This window comes from Chanos chanos, chromosome 15 (genome assembly GCF_902362185.1).
Source record: "Chanos chanos chromosome 15, fChaCha1.1, whole genome shotgun sequence".
Taxonomy (NCBI): Eukaryota; Metazoa; Chordata; class Actinopteri; order Gonorynchiformes; family Chanidae; genus Chanos; species Chanos chanos.
In genome coordinates this window covers 7,130,415-7,145,850 of record NC_044509.1, presented here as the reverse complement: position 1 = coordinate 7,145,850, position 15,436 = coordinate 7,130,415, and the positions used below count along the sequence as shown (strand labels likewise).

Below are 15,436 nucleotides of genomic sequence, written 5' to 3'. Positions count from 1 at the left end.
TGTCACACGGAAAGGAGACACGAGGCAGGTACTCACGTCAACCTCGGAGGGGCCTCTTTATTTAAAAAAACGAGTGATAAAAACACATGTCCCAAAAGTACTGGGACAATGGGACCAGTACAAGGGGAGGGGGTGCAAGTGTGGAGGTGATCTGTGCAGGGGCAGTCTGGACAGGATCCAGGGCCATGGGGTGGTTGTCTGCTCGGGTAAGGAGGGTCAGGATGTGTGGGCTGAGATTGGAACCAGGGTCTCCTGCGCAGCTGGCAAGTATCTTTCCCCTGATCCACCCAGCAGGTGGTGATCACCTCTAACGGTGGCTCAGCAACAGGTTGGGGAACTGGGTTAAGATCTGCACCCCGAGCCGGTCTCCAAAGTCTCCCTCCTCTGATCCACTCAGCCAGCAGCAGTCAGTCGTCAGGCATTACAATCTTCCTCCCTCCCGTTCCTGCTTTTATCTCGCAGCTCATGCAAATTTCCCCGGAGTGACAGGTGCGTTCTTTTTAATGAGCAGCGAGCTGTGCCTCTTTGGTGTTTACTCTGAAGGCCTGTGTAATTCCTACACACCTTTGATGTGATTTTATCACGGGCGCTAATCTTCAAAAGGCTGGGCGGTCACAACCGGGTGCTGACACAATGACAGTAACGTGAGAATGCACAGCTATTTACACGCAACCACGGTGCATGCTGGGAAGAACCCTGCTTGCAGCATGATAGTTCAGTTATTACGGAATTTCCGTACGTCGGTCCGAGTGACGTAATATTTCACGGCAGCTGGTCATCGGCGTCCCCTTCATGAAAAACCTCTGTGCCATAGCAACAGATTTCAGGTCTCGCCTCATAAGGACCGTGAAAGATATCCATCTCCTCCTCACAAGACTCTAGTCTGTCCGACTCATAGCCAGAGGAAAGGGATTGTGGTTGTTGGTCTCCAGCTGTGGCACTGTCTACGCTAAGGAGCCCACCTTTCTCCATTTCATCTTGGGCTTCCTCCCAAGGGGACACAGCCAGGCTAGAGTTGACCATGTCCAAACAGGCAGCGTTCTCACCCGGAAAGCTGCTGCAGGCGCTGAGTGCCTCAGAGCTGTCTGAATCCTCCAAGACCGAGGCGCATCTATACATGGCATTGTGTTGAGGGTGATCCTCAATTTCCTCGTTTTCATCTTCCAACAGCGGAGGTGGAGCTTCCTCTGCTCTGAAGGCTGGCTGTTGGATCCTCGCAGAGGTGAGTGATTCCCTGGAAACATAGCCTTGAAATTGGTACTCCATCTCTCCATCTCTTTCAGTGATCAGGAGGTCCTCTGTAATACCCGTGTCATTTTGATGCAAAAAGGAAGAAATACTGGGTTTCTCCAGAGTCATGATTGCATCACGGCCAGTTCTTGGTAAAATGTCCTGGGAAAGGTACAAAACAGAGTATGCTTCATTACTGTGACTCACAGTCTTCCAATATAAACCAAAATATATTGCAATTAAATGTAGAGGGAGAGGGAATCCCTCAAGAAACGTACCAGGGACTTGGGAGAGTGATTCTTAGTCTTCGAGTCAAGGAGGTAAAGCCTGGTGTACAACAGTAATCCAACAAGGACAATCAGAAGCAAACAGATACCTATTATCATGACCACGATGCTTCCATGACGATCTACAAAAGGACCAATGATATATTTCAGAAGTTAAATGAACATTGATATTGATGTTGTTTGATCTTAGCAAAGTGAGGCAAGTGAAAGGGACAAACCCTCCTCTTCACACAACAGTAAATGTAACACTTTTGAAAGAGCAATTGTGAAATGATTTCTTTCTTTTTTTTTTTTGTCTAAGGTGTGGGCAAGAGAGACAAAATTCATCACAAAGTTTCACAGTACCTACGTCCAAGAAGACACATTTCTCTGAGCAGAGATATTTGGATGGCTGGCTGGAATGCACTGAGGCAGTGACACAGTAGTTGTGGAATAAGGGCAGCCTTGGAAAGATTAAACTGAGTTCCTTGGTTGCGTTTGTTGATATCTGAACCGAGAAGGAAGGCATTTTTAATTTTTCTCCATTAGAACAAACTAAAAAAGGGAATCAGAGATAAATTCCCTAACTTTACGTACCAACGTTTTCCTCCCTTTGGAAGAGTTGAAGAGGGAGATGTTGAATTTTGGTTGCGTCGGTGCTCTGACGTGGTTAAATCCATTCAATGAGTGACTGACTTGAACCATGAGAAGGCTGTTTTTGACAGAGACCTTCAGGTCTGGAGCACTGAATTCAGCTGTGGGTTAAAACATTATTTAGAATTAAATAGATCTGGCAAATGCTAAAATGCACAAATGTTTGCACATATAGTTCATGTGTTTGCTATGAATGCAGCTCTGTTGTCAGTGGGCGAATCTGTGGTGTTGTGTGTTCTTGCTAAATTTGGCTCAGAACACTGAACACATAGTCGAGCGTTCCAAAGCCAGTAATGCAGATTTTTCAGAGAGAAATGGGTTACAATTTGACACGTCTATAGTTTTTGGAAGCATTGAACTGCAACGATTTCACTTGTTATGATCATCACACCAGTTAATCAAACTCACTGTCTCCGTATGGCTGGAAAGATTTGGGTAGGAATGTCCACCCTGAGCTGTCCTTGCTCCGTGTGGCCTTCGCTCTTACATAGTAAGCCGCATAAGGATCACCAAAGGTCAAGGGACAGGACGTTGAGATTATGTCTGTACATGCCTCAGTCTGATTCCATTTCTCTTTTCTGCTAGGAGAAAATTCAGATGAACGCAAATATTTGGATCTGATATGAGACAAACAAAACTAAGGGAATAGCATCCTTAGCCGCATCAATGTACTTTTAAGAGACAATTTTACAAACTAGCACACTAACACCACTCTGTGAATACATATGAATATATTCATATATAATTCATATATAATATATCCTATATGAATGAGTAAATATAAAACTAGAAGTGTGTTTTTTTATTAGTTATCAGTAGTTAACAAAGACTCCAGTGTCTTATAATACTTAATAATCTGATTGATACAAATGCACAAAAAAAGATCAAAAACAGCCAATTACAGAGATTCTATTGTTGCAATCTCTAGTGTATATCTGGTATCGTCTGGGTTTTCCCGTCCAGGTTCCCAGTGAGCTGTACCCCGGTAATCAAGCAGTGTTACTGTTAGATTGCGTGGACGGCTGAGAGCACCTGCACAAGACAAAACGCACATCTCTCAGTAACTCTTGGTGTGACATTAGAAGGTGAATATTATCTTCAGGAATTTAGCATTATGGGATGTTTCCAGTTAAGACATGTAAGTTGCGATGTGACTATTTAAAAAAAAGGAAATAAGGCCTGTGCAGCGGAAAGAACGAACAGCGTACAGGCTCCAGCGCACCCGTCCACAGTCGGTATAAGAGACTGACAGTTTTACAGATAATATGGCACATTAAGCTGAATTAATTAATTACTTTCTCTTCACTTATAAGCAATTGATTGATACTAAGTAGCATCTGAGGAAGATTAAAAGATCATATATCCAAATTTATCAGTGGGATCATTACCTACAGACGTCATCAAACATGCCAGGAGCCAAACAAAGCCGCGGCACGACAGGTTCCGTGACATTGTGTGGCTTCCATTAAACTGCAGCAGACCCTTCTACAGGGTTTGCCATGATGGCCTGAAGGAAATAAAGGAGCAAAAGTATTACCTAAAACAAACAAGACAAAAAAAAAAAAAAAAGAAGCTTGACACCAGCCAGCAAAACCCGTTTTCGCAGACAAAACTATTTTAATCTCTCTCTCTCTCTCTCTCTCTCTCTCTCTCTCTTCTCTCTCTCTATTCATATGAGTCTTTTTTGAAGATGATGAATTAATAGTGACAGTAGCTGTTATCTCTAATGAAGCATCTCTATATATCTCATGCTCACTTACATTGCAATATATCTGAAACCAATTAAATTAAAGCCAAAAAAAAAAAAACCTTTAAGCCTCGCTGTTTGCATTTCTCATGGTATTTGTGCCTTATACGTTTTAGGGGAGTTTCATATTTTTCTTTGTATATTTATCACTCTTAACCCATCTTTTTAAAAATGATCCACTTTTTCTCCTGAAATATTTAAATACCAAAATTCCTGTGTGTTTAGTATGTACAACTTTATTTTCCTTTAACCAGGAGCACTTGTTTTTTCACTGTTCTGCCATACCATTGTCTGACCTGTTTGTCTATATGTTGTGCCACATGAGCGGCTCTGTACCATGCTTAAAATAAAAACTTAAATTACAAAACAAAAAAGAAAAAAAATGATCCACTTTTTAAAAATATTTCCAAGTCATTTGACATTTGGGCAGCAAGAATTTTGAAGTAAGAATAAAACAACACAGGCCCACACGGCGTAAACAAAATGAAAAATGAATTACAGCTATTTGACTTACCACACTTCCTCTGCAGTCATCTTAATAAACCCTAATAAATCTCTAAGTCCAGAGTCTACGGAACAAATCCATAAATAACCATAAGCAGAGAGTGGTGGTAATACTGACAGGACTGGAGAAGGCATACCTGAGTTCGACGAGTTATTAAATGTAATTCAACAAAGCTCCGCCCTTAAGGGGCGGGAGCACAGGGACATGGCTTATTTGGCGTTCAGTGTTCAGTACACTCGTCTTTGACAATGCCCCCGAGGCAATCAGCAAAATACGGCCTTTAATGTATAAGTTTGCCCACCTGTATGTCGAAGCCTGGTATTGAAGCAGGTGCGTGTGAAGGAGCTATTTTCTGTACCTGTCGAGGCAATGTAATACAGGCGACTTAAAACGAGAATTCATCCTCATCATAATCTGTTTTCCACATTACTGCTCCTTCCTCCACACACGACATTGGAGAAACAGGAAACTAAAAGTAGCTTGGGGGCATCTCGCTTTATTCATAAATCCATAAATCTAAATTGCCCTGACTCAGAAATATGACACCTGGCTGAGATGTTTGTCATCGTCTTTGCCTTACAGGTGATGATAAGCTTTTGGATTCAGGGAGCATTTCTGTGTATATAACTTGGGTATTCTCACAGCGATAAGCATTCTCTCGATACCAGAAAGTCACAAATGTCAAAAGGCAAGATTTTGAATGATAAGAAAAGAGACAGGTATGAAAACCAACAGACAATATCAAGACAACATCAAGTTCGGCCTCACATGAAAGGTCTCCAGGCTCTTTGGTATGTTTTAGAAGTTTTACCATTTAAAAGAAGGCTAAAGTTACACAGTAATACAAATAAATAGTCTTATTTTATTCAAAGTAAATACAAGTCACACCTGCTTGTCATAAAGAGGTCTGGGTCAAAACTTTGTGATAATTTACTTACAGTAGATTTTTACAGTAGGGTCAAACACTGCTCAAGCAGTATTCAAAACAGCTTATCAAAATTCTTTAGTTGCCAGGAAACAAATATTTAAACAAACAAGCAAATAAATCAATAAATATGTCACCGTGGTTAGTGCATGTTCGATTATACGCACATGAATATAATCTTCTCTCCAAACACGATTCAGTGAACAGTTCGAATCACAAATAAATAAGTTCATTTCTTTGCACCTTTAAGTCAAGTTTACAACCTTTTGTTCCCGCCCCCTCGGCCTTGAAAGAACATAGCAGAACAGGTAACAGGAAAGTCAGTCAAACCTAGGCGAAAGTGAGGTACCTTTTCAAAAGGCCGTGAGATCGTGAGCCTCAGAGGAAAGGAACAGACCTCAGGCTCTGCTTACGCGTGTAGGCCCTGAATTCCACCTGAACCCACTCAGCCACTGAAACATACTGACCATTTTCCAGGGAAGACCTTTGTACACACAATGTTCACTGCATAATGAAGACATGGTGAGCTGCCAGTTTTCTGGTAAAAACGTTCATTTGAAAAAGCAAAAATTAATTTATTATTATCATTATTATTATTATTATTATTATTATTATTATTATTATTATTATTATTATTATGTATATATGCTATATATCCCAAACTATATCTTGACAACATTTCTCCTTCATTGGCCTATAGTAAATGTCACCACAGAATAGTATGATGAGTTTAAGTCTTCACAGTCCAAAAGTAAAAGACTCTGATGATCAGGTGTTTGGGATACTCTGAAGATTTGTATCCTGCCTTATGGCCAGAGGATTAAATGGTGCTATGATAATTATTCTATTAATTCTAAGCCCTAAACACTAGAGAGAAACAAGCATCCCTTGGTTTGTCATAAGACTGCATACATAATCTTCAGTTTCTCTACACAGTCACTCTAAGGTGCCATCAGTAGGAATGTGACAGAAACGACAGCCTCATTACAGGAAAAAGAGAACTCAAATTACCGTAAATCATTTTTTCTTTTCACACTGCTAAGGCAGAATTATCTTTAGCGCATAAACAAACCATGAAATATGTTTCAAAAAATGAAACAAACAAAAAAACATTTTGAAGAGATGGGCGCTGCATCTGTGGCTGCCCACTGCTCCGTGTGTGTGTGTGTGTGTGTGTGTGTGTGTGTGTGTGTGCGTGCTTACTGCTCACTGCTCTTAGTGTGTGTGTGTGTGTGTGTGTGTGTGTGTGTGTGTGTGTGTGTGTGTGTGTGTTCACCGCTCTCTCAGACGGGTTGAAATGCAGAGGTCAAATTTCCCAGTTGTGGAACTAATAAAAGGATTAAATTTAAACTTATTTGTTTTGCTTTATAAAGCATACAGCTTTTTTTTGCATTGAAATGTTGTAATAAATAATCATTTATGTCATTTTGTCAGTTATCTTCTTACAGATAGCACCTTTCACTACATTTGATTAACAAATGATTCACAAATATCTGAGGTCTCGGGTTTAGTTGTTGCCCACTCAAATGCAAAGGATCTCGTCGACGGATCAAAACACCTGCTTCGTGGTGGACTTTTTACCCTCCAGCTTATCGTACATAAAAGCTGACACGTAAGGTGACATACTGGCCAATACATTTTCAATTTGGGTTTCGGTAAAGTAAACCTCGGGAAGCAAATTTCACAGCTTTTTACTGCTTGATCACTTAAACCAACCCGCTTAATTCGTTCAGCCTCTTCAGCAGAAACAGGTGGAGACAATTTAAGGTGACGGTTTTTTTGTTTTTTTTTGCAGCTGTAGCTTTCATCCTCTTGCAAGGAGGTGCCTGTAAATTTCCAGTGTGACTGACAGGGCGTCTGAAGGGCGTCTGAAGAAGACGAGAGTTCTGAGCCAGACCTGAGTGGACGGATCTCCGGAGCTCCCATTATCGACTTGTTAAGTCCTGTCTGCCAGGGTGACAAAGCATCCCAAAAAAGTTCAGGGGCCATGTCCTACCCTACGTTCACCCCTAACCCCACCTGTAGCTTGTCTCCACGGTGATTGACAAAGGCTCCCATGATGAGGGTTGCAGGGAGAGGGCAAAGACGCTTCTCTAGAACGCCACCAATGATACAACGGCTGTCCAGCATCCCTACAAACAGCATCAAACACGACTAAATTCATCTCTAAATGTGTCTCGTATAACATAGAAGTACTTCCAAACTTTTTATGTCTAATCATCTTACCTCTGAAGACCATATTTGCCTCAGGAAGGTCCATTTGATAACCAAAGGAGAATGTTGTCTCCTGTGTCCTGGTGCTAGCCTCAAACTCCACTCCTACCTGAATCTAGGGAACCATGAAATAACAAGAATATCAAAAATTCTCCAAAATTATCATATTTTCTATCTTTATGGACCAAATTTACAGACCTGCATACTCTAACTGTACCTGTTTGTTGGCCCTGTGGTAGTAACTTGCATGGGCACCTCCTTTGCCAGCATTCAGTGTTGCCACCCAGTTGGGACCTGATACAGTGAAAAGGTTTCATGGGCCACTAAAACACAGCTTACTGAGAGATAATGTGTCGACAGCTTTATAACACATTTTAACTACAAACCATCAATCAACACAGCAGAACTCATTTTTATGGATGGATTTAATATCTCATTTCTACTGTACTCTACAATGTTAAGGCATCTTTTTATAAGTGAAATGTTATGTAGTAAGTAAGAGTGAATCAAATATACTCTATTCTTATGTTGGTATACAGTGTATAGTCACCACAGAGCATGCTCAGTGCCTGTTGTCTTACCCTCTTACCTGAATACTGGCCCGCCAGGGTAAGGATGCCTCCTTCTTCAGCTCGACCACGGTGATAAACTAACTCACCCCCCAGAACCAGCTGTGGGGAGACACTCTGCAGAAAATGCGCCACTACAATAACTGCTCCATATGCGCAAAGAAGCCACAAACAAAGACTAAATTAGTTCACCGTCAAAACATTCCTCTCTTCTTTCATAGCAAATGTCACCCAAGACAAAAACAAAAAAAAAAACGAAAAAAAAAAAACATCAGTGAGTCATAAATCTGTCCGTCAATGAGATACGTATCACGTAAGCGAGAGTTAGCAGTAATGTATAAAAAGAAACAACAAAAAAAACTGGTTCTCTCACATGCCACTGTATTTGTTTTTCAGTTTAAAGAAATGGTTCATCATTCTGACATGCCAGATTGACAGCATGATGTGTGTCGTACCTGACTCCCGTAAGATGTCTGGGTTAGCTATAGTAACAGCCGCCGTGAAATCACTGCCTCTGTATTCGGTCTCAAACTGCCAGGTCACAAACTGGGACTGTTGAGTCTAACCATAAAGCGACACCAGTCATACAAAGAGGAAAAACATTTCCAAACCTACACACACAGAGACACACATGACATTGGTAGCAAAAATTGTACCTAACATGATATGAATGTGATTAAGCCATCACAGCTATGAAGCAATCACGACAAAAAAAAAAACCATCTCGTCCCAAACCTGAAATACTGCTTTGGCTCTCACTCGTTCGCTCAGATGGAACAAAGAGTGTGCGTTTAAACTGCCCGATGAGTCCATTTCGCCAATCAGCATAGGAGAGTCCTGCATTAATACGTGACCATAAGAATGCATTCTTAAACGTGGGCAACGAGAGGAAAAGTAAATGAGTCCATTAAAAAAAAAAAAAAAAAAAAACGATTTTACCGTTTGTTTGCTGTCAGTGTCTGACTGCAGGTGCTCGACGTGAAAGCGGTAAGTGGACGGAGCGACAGCGCTGAGATGAAATGTGTGATTGACCTAGAATAAAGACAAAGAAAACATAAGAGAAAAAAACAAAAAACAAAAAAAAGCAAAAACAAAGATAAACTTCTGTGGTACTTGCATGGCATTTTGTTCACAGAATGTTGACACTGATGCACAAATGACTTGTTATTTTTGCGGCCCTTCATTTACCATAAACTTGACATTTTGTGAAACACTCACTGCAGCAAAGCCATGTGTTAATATGGTGTTTGTAATCAACGCTGGGACACATATCTTCCATCTATTCCACCTAATAAGATGAGTCATATTACTTGAAAAATTATTGGGGGGATTAAACTGCCGGCTAGTCCAGGTGCATTTGGAACCATCGCAGGGCGTCGGGGTCAGGACGCTTCTCTAATGTTTCCCAGAGATCCACCACCAACTTGCATCCAATTATGTTTAAGAATTTAATGCGTAAGCATGTGGTTATTTAGATGCATGCACACAAACACAACCAGATCCACCACTGACTTGAATCAAATTTTGTTTAAGAATTTAATGCGTAAATCTGTGGTTATTTAGATGCACACACACAAACACAATCAGACATACAAGGGCAAATCCCAAAGCCAAAGGATCTGCAGTATTCAAAGAAATAACTGTAGTTCCTCCACTCTGCTACTAGTAACACAGGCAATCAGACTAACTTCTACAAAACAGCAGGTGAGGTGCGATACTCTGATTGGCCGAGGGTGAACAGATGGGCAGGCTAAACGTAAACAGGCCACTAAACGGAAAGAAGTTAAAGTCACACATGGCCCTTTTTAACATTAACACTGAGAAAAACAGTGATGATGGTACTCACCTTCAGAAAACTGCTGAGGGTCTTATTAACTACCATCTTTATTCCTTCAATTTGCTGTGGAAACACATCTAGACAAACACATCCATCCATTAAAAACGTATATTCTATTTCTTTATGAAATTCAACCTTCTCCCCCCAAGATCAACTGCTGAAATAAATTTAATAAAATCAAGAATTACTTGTTTACATTCTCCAGGTTTGCAAGCAAATACACCAACCATTGTCAGATTATGTCTGTTTACTGAGGTTAATATATAAATGGGACAGCCACATTTTATGTGTGTTATATTACTTTACATAACATAATCTGAAGGTAGTGATTTTATGTAAAAGTAACAGTTTTCCATGGAGAAAAGCAAGTACCTTTACAGTTACGATGTAGGCCATCAAAACTCCCAGGGTTTGACACTCGTCCATCTTTCCTGTCCCACCATGAGAGGGGTCTGTCCTGAGGGAAAGGGGAGTTCTGACGCCCTGGGCGGGATGACAAAGCCAGAACACTGCCCATGGGAACCAGCAACCCAAAGGAGAGGGACACGCTCTTCCAACGTGCTCACCCAGTCTCTGGTTGAAAAATGCCCATTTTCGTTACATGCACGCACCACTTTTAAATCCATGACCCTCTGAAAGATTGACAGAAGCTTAAAAAAAAAACCCTCATGTCTCATGTTAGACAGATTGTCATGACGACAGCATCGATTTTTAACACGTAAGACTCAGCCTCATTCCGATGAGACGAAACAGGACTACTTGCAAATAAGCATCTCTTAAAGGACAGTAACCGTCACACTATATTAGACATGAATTTTCCATATTTCATATGACACTGCCTGTAACATATTACTGCTCGCAACAATATCTGTAACGTTTCATTTGTTTTTAGCAGAGTGATCTTGACTTGATTATATACAAGACGAGTCTAATGTTAAAAGCAGTAACGGCTGTCCAAATGAGTATTAATGTATTTTGGAAAATATAGCTAACCAGTGTAGGTTATATGGTCATTTCTACTTACGATGGTTCAGTCAAGGTTGAATATTTGGATATAGATAGTGTTGATTAACAGTGTATTTGCATAAATTGCAAAGGTATCATAAATAAAAGCAATACTAAAGTAAACCACAAGCGAAAAATACATTAACTAAAAGGATGCTCTGACAGGGTAGCACAACACAGTGACATGTAGCGGTGTAACCAGATGTTCATTCCGGCCAGATTTACCTAATGAACAACAATGAAATATTTCCCCCCAGAAACACGAAACAAATCTTTGTAGTCCTATGTAATTCCAGTGTCGAATTGTAACACTTTTAGCTTAAAAAAAACTCTTGTCGTCCGATGTGAAGCCAATAATCACACTAAATAGTTATTTACATAAGTTAATAAGAACATGACTGGTCTCCAAGGAAAATTTTTTCAGGACCACTGACGTCAGATAGTACACAACTTGGATCAGTAGTGCTGTGCTAGTTCTTTGCGTAGAAACATGGCAGATGAAGCCACTCGAAAAGTAGTGTCTGAAATTCCTTTATTGAAAACAAATTCTGGACCCAGAGACAAAGAGCTGTGGGTTCAAAGACTGCGAGAGGAATATTTAGCCTTGATCAAGGTAAGACACTAAGTTAAATATAGTTATCGTGTCATCCAGTTCCAATCTAGCGTTAGTGCACATTAGCCAGCTAGCATTACCCTCACGTTAGCTATACGTGTCATTCCGGAGAACAAGGTATTGGTATTCAACATAAGCATAAAACGTGTTATGTTTCCTATGAGTGACATGTACCCTGGCGTTTTCGCTTATTTTTTTTTTCTTTTTTTCATCTTGCTCTCTCAGTATGTCGAAAACAATAAAGCTGCTGACAACGACTGGTTTCGTTTAGAATCCAACAAGGAAGGTACAAGGTAACGTTAATTGTCATTACTAAAAGTAAAGTGCACAGACATCTTGTACATGGGTGGCTTTACTAAGACCTGATATCTTCATCTTTTCAGTTCCTCCTACAAACCACCTTACTGTATATAAATTCCACACAACTTAAGTTTACTCAAATATATTACTATTATAATTGTTATTACTATGTAGGAAAGTTTATGCAATATGGTGTACAAAATCAGTGCAACTGATCTCTCAGTTTAGGATTCTGAAGAGATAAATCACCAGAACTTTCACCTCAGATATAGTGGTATTTTACTACAGATATGTCCTGCAGGATGCATCATGTTTACTGCTGCTCTATCTTAGTGAAGTGATAATGAGTAGAGAAACTGTCCAGTCCTCATTCTTGTTTTGCGTCATCCAACCAAGTCATCCAGCCTGTGCTGCCTCTTATTCTGATTTGTGTGTAGGTGGTTTGGGAAGTGCTGGTATATTCATGAACTGCTCAAGTATGAATTTGACATGGAATTTGATGTGAGTATGTACTTACAGACAGCTGTGTATAATGCACATCTCTGACGTTTACTGAGTGCCGTATTATGCGCGCCTTGTATGGTTTCACATCCCTCCCTTTCCATATCTAGATTCCGGTTACATATCCAGCCACTGCCCCTGAAGTGGCCATCCCAGAACTTGATGGAAAGACAGCAAAAATGTACAGGTCTGTCCCTCATTACTCTCACAGTTTTCCTACAACCCATCTAAAGTTCTTTATAGCGTTGCTTTCCTGAGCACATCATTACTTTCCACCTTGACATTTGATGTTAATGGCAGTTATGAAGGTAATTCCTCAAAAATGATAACGTAATATTACAGTTAGCAAATCTTAATATATAACTTAGCCCATACAGGTGTAAATTCGAGTGCTAAAATTTTAACAGCAGTTGCAATTCAACATTCGACCGTAATTCCGATCTAGGATTCTTTTTTATGTATGTTCTATCTGTATGTTTTATAGGGGTGGCAAGATCTGTTTAACAGACCATTTCAAGCCACTGTGGGCAAGAAATGTGCCAAAATTTGGACTGGCTCACCTGATGGCCCTTGGTGTAAGTGAGGTTATATTCCTGAATAAAGAACTAATGATTCCACGATCGAATAGTTTCATATTGTGTGGCACTAACTTGTTGTTTGCTCTTCCGTCAGCTCGGACCGTGGCTTGCTGTCGAGATCCCAGACCTCATTGCTAAAGGCCTCATTCAACACAAAGAACAGCAGAACAGCTGAGAGCAGCTCCATGTTTATTTATGCTAATGAAAATGTATACAATTCTCCCCCTTCCAGAGCTTCTATTATGTGTGCAGACTTTTTGCTCTAGCCCTCCTACACACGATTAAGAGATTCAGTGTTTTAAAGGCCCAATGAGCATCTGATGGGTAGAGTCAGGAGTGTTAGATGCTTAAGGCTAAAGCTACACTGTGCCAGTGTCGGAGGATGGTTTATTACCAATGTTAATTAAAGAAAGAAAGAGAATACCACATTAACATAACAGGCGAGCACTCAGTCGCAAAGCGTTCAGCTCAAAGTGCAATTAGGGAAAGTACATGACTAATTTTGTTTTATAGACCCACCTAGAAAGTACTGACTCAGACCTGCCTCTCTACACAACACAATGCGCTACATGTTTGGTCATGACGCTCACTCGGACCCGTATTTGTCATCTGAATTGTGTTGTCATGGTATTTTTCATATTATTTTAATGGACCTTTTACACGTAATCCTGGGACCATTTTCAATTATGGACGGGGAAGCCTTGTGTGAAATTTGTATGTAGCTTGTTCAGGTTATTCAGATGTAAGCATAAACTGCACTTGTCTTTGTTTAAGGAATTTACATTTGGAAATAGAACACCATCTTAGATCCAAAAGAAGTCACATATTCTTCATGAGAGTTATTTAAAATACTCTATTGTAGAGCTGAGGGTATAGAGTACACTGCAGGCATATTCGATTATGATTGTTGAGCTGGACATTTTTGTTTAACAAGATGTTAATACAACTAAATTGATTTTGGAAAAAAAGGTAAATAAAGTCTTAACAGATGTTGAAGTATTAGTTTATCCCCATCGTAGCTGTATGTTCTAGGACTGAATTAAAAGCTGCAGTAGAAATTCCTAAGGTGTTACAGTGGGTATAATGAACAGGATGACACTAACTGGAATTTACAACAGGGTTCGTGACTCATGCAAGCAGTTTCATCTGAAGTCAGTGCAGCCGCACAATTACACAAGAATGTGCTCTTTAGCCTTAAGCGCGCAATAATCACCTGATTCATGAAAGAGTAGCATATGAGGGAAATCATTGTTTTCCAGCCACATTTAATAATGACAACCATTAGAATGTAACAAAAAAAAGCGCTGCCTCCTTGTTTTCTGGGGAACAGTGGTGTATCCGTCAGCTCACGGATAGCTGTTATGACCTGGAAATACTACATTCATATACATCACTGAGTCATGTTACTGTATTCACTCCAGTCACAAACAGGTTCTACTTACACATAAAGTATCTTTGATACTCTCAGTGATTGCTAATTATAGAAGAGCCCTCTCGGGCTTATCCAAACTCAAAACTGTTGATGGTCGTGCAATTTACCTGAGATTTTGTAATCACATCTGGTCCCCACCACAACAGGTAAAACAAAGACAGAGAATGAGAAATGTTTTGTTTTCCATTGATATTGTCACTTAAAGATTCTACAGATATATTTATCTTCTGTTAGATCCCTTATAAACATAACTCAGACAGGTATATTTCTACAGATATTTACCTATCGAATGGTGTTTGTAGAAAATGCTAAAATGGCACTGTCTGGTCACGAAATCCGAGAAGTGAAGGACAAAATACAGGGTTAATATTTGTGTGTAATTCCTCATTGTTCAACAATCCAGTGGCAAGTTTGCTGTTAGCATTTACAGAATGCATACAATGGACATAATGCGATAAACACATAAAATATTACATTCAAATTTCAAACATATTTTTAGATGTACTCTAGAAGGGAATGTACTTGAAGAATTAACAGGATGCTTGTCTTGATTCTTAACGGATAAAATTTAATAGAAACCAGGGGAATATTGTAATGTTGAACATAAAACAACCTGAAGTCATGCCTGAAAACATAACACAATATAAATCTATTTCTGTTTCAAAAAAATTCCATGAATAGCAGCACAAAAACATGGCAAGGTACAAGTGGCATACATCAAGATGTCACAATAAGAGATTGTATAACATTCTCACGGCAGTCATGTCCTGTGGAGATAAATGCATACATAGATATAAGCTATTATATCGATCCAGAGGCACAGAATTGTTTCACCTAATGCTATTTCCCTGAGACTCTGTGGCTGAATTACAATTTACAATTTTGTTATTTGGCAGACGCTTTCAGCCAAAGCAACTTACAATAAGTGCATCAGTCTCAGATTACTAATACCTCATGAGCAGAGATCACAATCTGAGCGTCAATTTACTCCTTCATATTGCGCCCCTGGAATACTTTGACAAACACAGATGCAAGACAAGGGTTTGTTTTGTTTTTTTTA

The 15,436-nt window shown here is 39.9% G+C and overlaps 2 protein-coding genes across 2 annotated transcripts; one reads left to right on the top strand and one right to left on the bottom strand.

Moving 5' to 3' along the window:
• Positions 1–7,319: 7,319 nt before the first annotated feature.
• LOC115828824 (mitochondrial import receptor subunit TOM40B) lies at positions 7,320–10,464 on the bottom strand. The gene is made up of 9 exons (XM_030792923.1): positions 10,320–10,464; positions 9,957–10,024; positions 9,050–9,142; positions 8,846–8,947; positions 8,566–8,671; positions 8,131–8,253; positions 7,759–7,835; positions 7,554–7,656; positions 7,320–7,459 (listed from the first exon to the last, which is right to left on the bottom strand). The coding sequence occupies exons 1-9, from the start codon at positions 10,462–10,464 to the stop codon at positions 7,320–7,322; spliced, it is 957 nt and encodes a 318-aa protein (XP_030648783.1).
• A 956-nt stretch (positions 10,465–11,420) lies between these two features.
• ufc1 (ubiquitin-fold modifier conjugating enzyme 1) lies at positions 11,421–13,940 on the top strand. Its single transcript, XM_030792437.1, has 6 exons — positions 11,421–11,565; positions 11,791–11,858; positions 12,303–12,366; positions 12,477–12,553; positions 12,851–12,941; positions 13,039–13,940. Exons 1-6 carry the CDS (start codon positions 11,443–11,445, stop codon positions 13,117–13,119), a joined length of 504 nt encoding a protein of 167 aa, XP_030648297.1. The 5' UTR covers positions 11,421–11,442; the 3' UTR covers positions 13,120–13,940.
• Positions 13,941–15,436: the final 1,496 nt, after the last annotated feature.